The 7,561-nt window shown below is 38.6% G+C and overlaps 1 protein-coding gene across 1 annotated transcript; it reads right to left on the bottom strand.

The window, feature by feature from the left end:
* Window positions 1-6,324: 6,324 nt before the first annotated feature.
* LOC121104228 (small nuclear ribonucleoprotein G-like) lies at window positions 6,325-6,513 on the bottom strand. Its single transcript, XM_040636591.1, has one exon. The coding sequence runs from the start codon at window positions 6,511-6,513 to the stop codon at window positions 6,325-6,327; it is 189 nt and encodes a 62-aa protein (XP_040492525.1).
* Window positions 6,514-7,561: the final 1,048 nt, after the last annotated feature.

The following is a 7,561-nucleotide window of genomic DNA, read 5'->3' as shown; positions in this document are numbered from 1 at the left end:
AAATCCTATGAAAGTGTTCCAGTGAACAAATTTAAGAGATAAAATAAGGCCTTAAAATGGCAATGTAGGCATCTGATTTGGTGGGGTGCTATTAACCTTGCTAGAAGATACAAATATTACATTATTTGAATACCACCTAATAATGTTCACTAGAATTTTTCAGCATCTAAATTTTCACTGTAGGCTATGGTTCCTGGCAAGTAACTTCCAAACTTATTATTTCTTATTTATTAATCAAATAATTCTAGAAATCCATAATGATGAGTTTTAAGAGTAGGAAGAATATTGGATGTATTTTAAGAATGACTTATAATTTTGGAAATTTCGAAGAATTCCGATTTCTTATTCCTAAATCACAGATATTAACATATGTCTGGAATTTGGAAATATAACAGTAACAATAAAAAGAAAGTAATTTTTAAAGATTTATTTATGTATATGAGAGAAGGAGGGGGAGGGGCAGAGGGAGAGAAAGAGAGAGAATCTCCAGCAGACTCCCAGCTGAGCATGGAGCCCGAAACAGTGCTCAATCTCACAACCTGAGATCGCAACCTGAGCTGAAGTCAAGAGTCAGAAGCTTAACTGACTGAGCCACCCAGGCACCTCAAGAAAGAGTAATTTTTAAAACAGAAGGGCCAGTGGGAGCTGTGACACATTAACATCAGGTATTAACATCTTGGGGTAAATTAAATTATTAGAACTCTAGCTGCAGGCTCCCAAAACACCTTTAGTTTTTTAAAATACTTAACCATAATTGTTTCAGTGTCTGTCTCTCTCAGAGCCCTTAAGCAATGTTGAGTACAGGAATAATGTCATCTCTTTCATCACTATATTCCCTAGTACCCCACACAGAGTAGAGCACATAGCAATTGCTCAGTAAATATTTCCAGAATGAAAACTAATGAACACACGAACGAAAACAAAAGTATGAGGAGAGTAATATGTAGACAGGGAAGGTGTGGGAAGTGAATATGGGACTTGACCTAGGTACCTGGACTGGAAAGGGGAAGGAAGAAGATCTGTGCCTTGAGTAAAAGAGAGGAAAACCTCAGACAATGTGACAATATTTGCTGCCTGAGTACAAAGGACAGTGGTCTTGGAAGAAGAGATGAGAAAGTTGCTCAGAGAGGTATCCCATACTTCACAACGCTGTGTGGAACAGCTCCGAAGGATCCAGGCCATCGGGCTGCTTCAATGAAACCTCCAGCCTTAAGGAGCTTGAGTCGCTCTCAGCTCACACCTACAATGCTGAATTGGACCAGGTAACAAACAGAATTGTGAAGACTTTACAAAATGTTCTCCTTGGATTCATTAGAAAGAAAAAGCTGCAAGAGGACAGAACAGACGCCGAGGTTGGAATCTGTTGCCTGTCCTGTCCATTTGCCTCTTAGTGATGGGGTTGTAAAATTAGATAAAAAGTTCCTGGAATTTTAAATTTGGGGTTTCAGCTCAGGTGAATTTTTTCTTCATATGCCAAAAATGAATGACTTAGATTGGAGAGTCTAGAGAGTAGCGAAGCAGTTTAAGCTGATCAGAGATGAAGGAAAATATTTTTTAAGGCTGAGAGCTAGATAGAGATAGAGCTAGATCCCAAGAGCCTAGTGAACGCCATTCTCCAAGTGTATACCTCATGCTCCAGGCCACTACCCCTCAACATGTGGTCCATAGACAAGCAGCAGCAGCATCTCCCTTCAAAATACAGAATCTGTCTTGGACCTTCTGAATCAGAATCTGAATCTTGTCTTTGACAAGATGCCCAGACTGAGTTTATACTAAACTTAGAAAAGCACTAGTTTAAGAAATGTAGAGTCATTAAGGTTTCACATGGGGAAGTGTCAAACTCTTGTGTTCTGGAAGGGTGATTATAGAGAATGGATTAGGGGACTAGTATGGAGGTAGAGAGCAGTTACAAGGCTATTATAATAGTTTAGGCATGAAATGATGTGGGCTTGACCATCAAGATGAGATAGGAGGGGAAAAAAAGAAAACATCTAGATTTAAGATATATTTAAAAGGTAGAATCAGCAGGACTTGGTGACTAATTAGATATGGGTTTTAGAGACAAGAGAGGTGTGAAGTAAGATAGATACCTAGGTTGTCTCCCAGACAGGTTGAAGTGGCAAATGGTGTTACAACCCTCTTTAAGCACAAGAATACAGAAAAAAATACAAGTAGAGAAAGGAAAAATGATCATTTTAGTTTTGGACATGTTGACACCTTAGGTGTGCTAAGAAGCAAGTGCAAATTCTGGTTGGAAAACTTCACAGCATCATCATGAGAATTAAAGAAGGCATTGTAGCAGAAAGACATGGCAAATCATAAAGCACTATATAAATATATATAATAGTATTTTAAACAACTTTCAGACTTTCTACCTCTGTATTTTTTATTATTCTGCTTTTTGTAAAGTAAGACATGATTAACAAGCTTTATTATTGTCCTAGTAAAATGTTAATTTGGAGTCTTAACAGTAGACAGAAAGATGAAAACCAGTGATAAAGTCAGGAAGTAAGAAACCTAGAGGGTGGGAAATAGTGAATGGTTGTTTTAGTGTTGACTGAAGGAGCAAATGTGTACATAATCAGAAGTCACTGATAGTATGTAGTGTAGAGTTACACTGTTCAGTGTGGTAGCAACTAGCCACATGTGGCTACTGAGCACTTGAAATGTCACTCATCAAATTGAGTTGTGATGTAGGTGAAATATATGCACAGGAATTAAGACTTAATATAAATAAGAATGTAACATTATTGTTAACATATCATTAACATTGATTTCACCTGTTGCTTTTCATGTAGGTGGCTCCCATTTGTGACCCACATTATATTTCTACTTAACAGTGCTGGAATAATGCAAGACTATGAAACAGTTATTGAGTCGCTTGGTTCTTGCTTCTCATCGTGCACACACCTTCACCTATGTCATGTGGACTGGCTTGCCAAGGGTTTCCAGTTCCATCCTGATTTTCTTCTTTGCTCATTGTTTGCCACCAGGAAGTACTGTAAGTAATAGAAGCAGATGGTCTATACTTTGCCAAGTTCTCTTGAACGATCTTCTGCCCTCTTCCAGCACAGCCTCTTCCTTGATTTGTCTGCCATAAGTGATCTCTTGAAATTGAGTCAAGGTGATGAGGGTTGGAAGGAATCCTCAGGATAATCTAATCCTATACCCTTCATTTATGGATAAAAATTTCAGAGGTCCAGAAATGTCAGCAATACACCTAAATTATTTTTTCCACTAGCTAATATTTTTCCCCTAGTTGGGCCCTGTTGACCCAGAGTTTTGTCTTCAGAGTCAAGAGGCTGCACAAAGATGTGGGAGTAGGTACAATGCAGATTTGAACACTTCCTTGGAGGTGATGGGAGAAGAGCTGAGGGATTTGTTTTATGAAAATTCTGGTTCATCTGGAGAGAGTTTGCTTAGAAGAGGAGAAATTAATCATTTATAGAGTGTGGGAGAGATTCAAGGGGGAAAATGTGGGAAGACGGACAGGGATCCAACAAGAAATGAATAAAAGTTTCCCAAGCAGCAGTGAAGTCTTTGTCCCTAACCACACACCATAGTAAGTTGTAGATGTCCAAATAGAAAATGTTACAAAAAGAAACATGTAGAAGTCTTACTGCCCTGTATTTTCTCCTTTATATATAACTGATAATGGCTAGTAGCATTTAATTCGGTTTTAGACTGGGAAAACATGTGACACTTCGGTGAAGTACCAGTTGTTCAATATCATAATCAGACCATCTTTTCTCTACCTGGCAGGGACTTTGAAAACATAAGGTGTAGTAGTTTGCTAAGGCTGCTGTAAAAAGTACGCAAAGTGGGTAGCTTAAAATAACCAAAATGTATTGTCTCACAAATCTGGAGGTTCGAATTCTGAGATCAAGGTGTCAGCAGGGCCATGTTCCCTCTAAAACCTGCAGGGGAGAATTTTTCCTTCACCTCTTTCTAGCTTCTCCTGGTTTACTGGCAATCCTCAGTGTTCCTTGATTGCCTGTATGATCATATGATGTCCCCCCCCCCATATGTCTGTATCTCTGTGTCTCTTACCCTCTTCCCATCACTACAAGAGTCCTATTGGAGTAAGAGCTCACCCTATTCTAATAGGACCTCATCTTAAATAAATACAATTGCAGTAACCCTCTTTCCAGATAAGGTCACACTGTCAGGTACTGGGGATTAGGACTTCAACATATCTTTCTGGAGGATACAATTCAACCGTATCAGGATGCTCCTTCTCTGTGCATGCATTATACTTGAATAGAAAGTTTACCTAAGACTTTGGGTCCAAAGAAGATGCCATAAACCCCCTTCTCCCTGCTCCTCCCTGACTAGTAAAACTATAGGTCTTATAGGTTAAACCCTGGAAATAACAAAAAAAAAGAGTCCAGGGTACAGTAAGAAATAAAAAAAAAAAAAATCACCTGTCAGAATAAGAACCAAGAAAATTACAAGTTGAATGAGAAAAGACAATCAAGTGACGCCAATACTAAGATGAATTAAATGGTGGAATTATCTGACAAGGATTTTAAAGCAGCTGTCATAAAAATGCTTACACAATCAAGTACAAATTTCCTTGAAATGAATGAAAAAAAATAGAAAATCTCCACAAAGGAAGAGAAGTTATTTTAAAAGCACCAAGTAGAAATTATAGAACTGAAAAATACAGTAAGAGAAATTAAGAAAATCACTGCAAGGACTTAATAATAGGGTGGAGATGACATAAGATAAAATCGGTGAATTTGAGGACATAAAAATGGAATTTTTGCAATCTGACAACATAAAAAAAAAGCAGCCCTAAAAAAATAAATAAATAAATGGGAAGAACTTAGGAATCTTGGGACAATAACAAAAGATCCAACATTTGCATCATTAAAGCTCCAAAAGGTAAAGAGAGTGAGACTAAAAAAATATTCGAAGACATAATGGCTGAAATCTTTCCAAATTTCTTGAAAGGCACAAACCTATAGATTCCAGAAGCTGAGAGAACCTGAAAAACCATATACCAAAAGAAATCTTGTTGTATTAATTTTCTAGGGCTCCTGTAATGAATTGCTACAAACTGAGTGGCTTGCAACAACAGAAATTTATCCTCTCACAGTTCTGCAGGGCCCGAGTCCAAAATCAAGATGTCAGTAGGACTATATTCCCTCTTGGCTTGAGGGTGAATTCCCTCTTTGCTTCTCCCAATTTGATGTCTCCAGGTGCTCCTTGACTTGGGGCTGCTTAACTCCAGTCTCTTCCTCCCTCTGTACATGGCCTCCTCAAGATCTCAGTATATCTCTCTGTCTCTCTTAGACTCTCTCTCTCAGTCTCTGTCTCAGTATGTGTGTCTCTCTGTGTGTCTTTCTGTGTGTCTCTCTCTGTCTGTCTCTCTCTCTGTCACTCTCTCCCTGCCTCTCTCTCTGCCTTTCTCTGTGTCCCTCTGTCTCTCTCTCTCTGTCCCTCTCTCTCTGTCCCTCTGTGTGTGTCTCTCTCTCCATCCCTCTGTGTGTCTCTCCCCCTCCCTTCTTCCCCTGCTTCTCCCCTCTACCCCTGCCTCTACCCCTGCCTCAGTCTCTCTCCATCTCTCTGTCTCTCTCCATATCTCTGTCTCCCTCTGTCTCCCTCTCTCTGTCTCTGTCTCCCTGTCTCTGTCTATACTGCTCTGTGTGTCTTTCTGTCTGTCTCTCTGTCTCCCTCTCTTTCCCTGTCTCTGTCTCTCTCTGTCTCACTATGTTTTCTGTGTGTCTTTCTCTGTCTGTCTCTTTGTGTGTCTCTTGCTCTACCTCTGCTTCTCTGCCTCTCTGTCTACAGAACTGAAATGAGTATTCTTCTAGCTCCATTTTAGAACAAGATAGCAACAGTTAGTATTCACTTTCTCCTCCTTTGTTTAAAAAATTATACATGTCACATTTAGTCATTTAACATTTATTTATTGCCTATATGGCCCACACTAATAAAGCATTTCAAAAGTAATTCTTTTGATAGTTAACCCCTGAAGAAAATAATAATGATATTATAAATTACAAATATTTTCATAGGATAAATAAGTCAGAACATTATCAAATAGGGCCAAAAAGAGAGATTTAAAGATTGCTGATGTAGTTTCCTAGGAATCCAGGAAAACCTCTCTCTCGTGCGTGTGCTCTTTTTTTTTTTTTTTTTACTATTACAAAAGTTTAATAAAAAAGTTCAATATGAAAATGCGTATGACCTGATTTTTATATTGTAGTAAAACAGGTGCTTTGGAGAGAGGACATGTGGAAGCAGTTGATTTCTTCTGATGAACACACCCATTGTTTATAGTCATTCTAAGGCTTCTAACATGATGCCACTATTTCCTCATATTACCACCATTCCAGTATTGTTCTGTGGCCCACCAGCTGCCATCTCCACACATTCACCTATCACAAGATTCATAAATGGATCAAACCCCCACAATATTCCTTGGACATGTCTACCACCATTTAATTTCAATGATAATTTCTTGCCCATAAATATTTTCAACTCAGGAGAGTGAGCTTTGATCATGGTGTCTACTCAGCCAGGAACATCTCTTTTTTAAAGGATTCAGGTCCCAAATTCTTACCTAGACTCTACAGAGACTGAAAGATGCAGCACATGTGGATTAATTATTTTTGCTTCTGTGTAATGCACTAGAATACAGCTCCCCAGGTTTCATTCAATAAATGAGCCCAATCCCTTTTTCTCCAGGCATAATTCATGATTGAGCACCATTTTCTCTTCAAATCTAAATTAATGTGAAACCAGCGGTAGTTTTGCTTATGAGTGTTAGTACTTAATCTGTTCTACATGGCAAGTCGTTTAATCTGTAATATCACTTTATGGATTTTGTCTTTTTCTATTACCCTATTTAAATTACCCTATTAACATAAGCGTGTAACTAAAGATACTCTAAGGATGTAAACAAAATAAACCCTGAGAAAAATATGTGCTGTCATTATGAACCAAAGAGTCTGCCTTCTGAAGAGGTTATTTACAATAATACACAGAATGAGTGTGGTGTCATGAACAAGGAAATAATACCACAGTTGATTTATTGCAAGGAAAATAGGTAGCAGTCCATGTGTAGGGAGTGAGTCCCAAGACCTTCTGATGCTATTTCCTACCCAACAGAGCCTTATAGGCCCAGAGGTTAGAGCCTTGAAACTGCTCTGGGGCCAGGGGACAAGTAGGTCTAAAGGAGAGATGGAGAATCTACACATTTTTTTCTTCTTGACTTAATACTGATGCTGACAAAATTTGGAGAAATCAGCGTACCAAAGCAGAGTCGGCAATCTTTTTCTGAACAAGTCCAGATAGTAGATATTTTAGACTTTGGGGGCCAAATGATCTCTCTTGAAACTACTCGACTCCAGCAGGAAAGCAGGCCTACACAATATGTGAACAAAGAGCTGTGGCTGTGTTCCAGTGAAACTTTGTTTATGAATACTGAAATTTAAATCTCATCTTTCACATATCATGAAATATTCTCTGTTTGATTTTTCAGCCGTTTAAAAATGTAAAATCCATTCTTAGCTCTCAGGCTGAACGGAAATAAGTGGGAGGCAGGATTTGT

Source organism: Ursus maritimus, unplaced genomic scaffold, assembly GCF_017311325.1.
Source record: "Ursus maritimus isolate PB19 unplaced genomic scaffold, ASM1731132v1 scaffold_20, whole genome shotgun sequence".
Classification (NCBI taxonomy): domain Eukaryota; kingdom Metazoa; phylum Chordata; class Mammalia; order Carnivora; family Ursidae; genus Ursus; species Ursus maritimus.
Note: the sequence above shows the minus strand (reverse complement) of the source record. Positions and strands in the feature narration are given on the sequence as shown.

What these genes read in the sequence shown, in the direction of transcription:
- LOC121104228 (XM_040636591.1), bottom strand. Translation starts at nt 6,513, where the DNA reads ATGATCAAAGCTCACTCTCCTGAGTTGAAAATATTTATGGGCAAGAAA.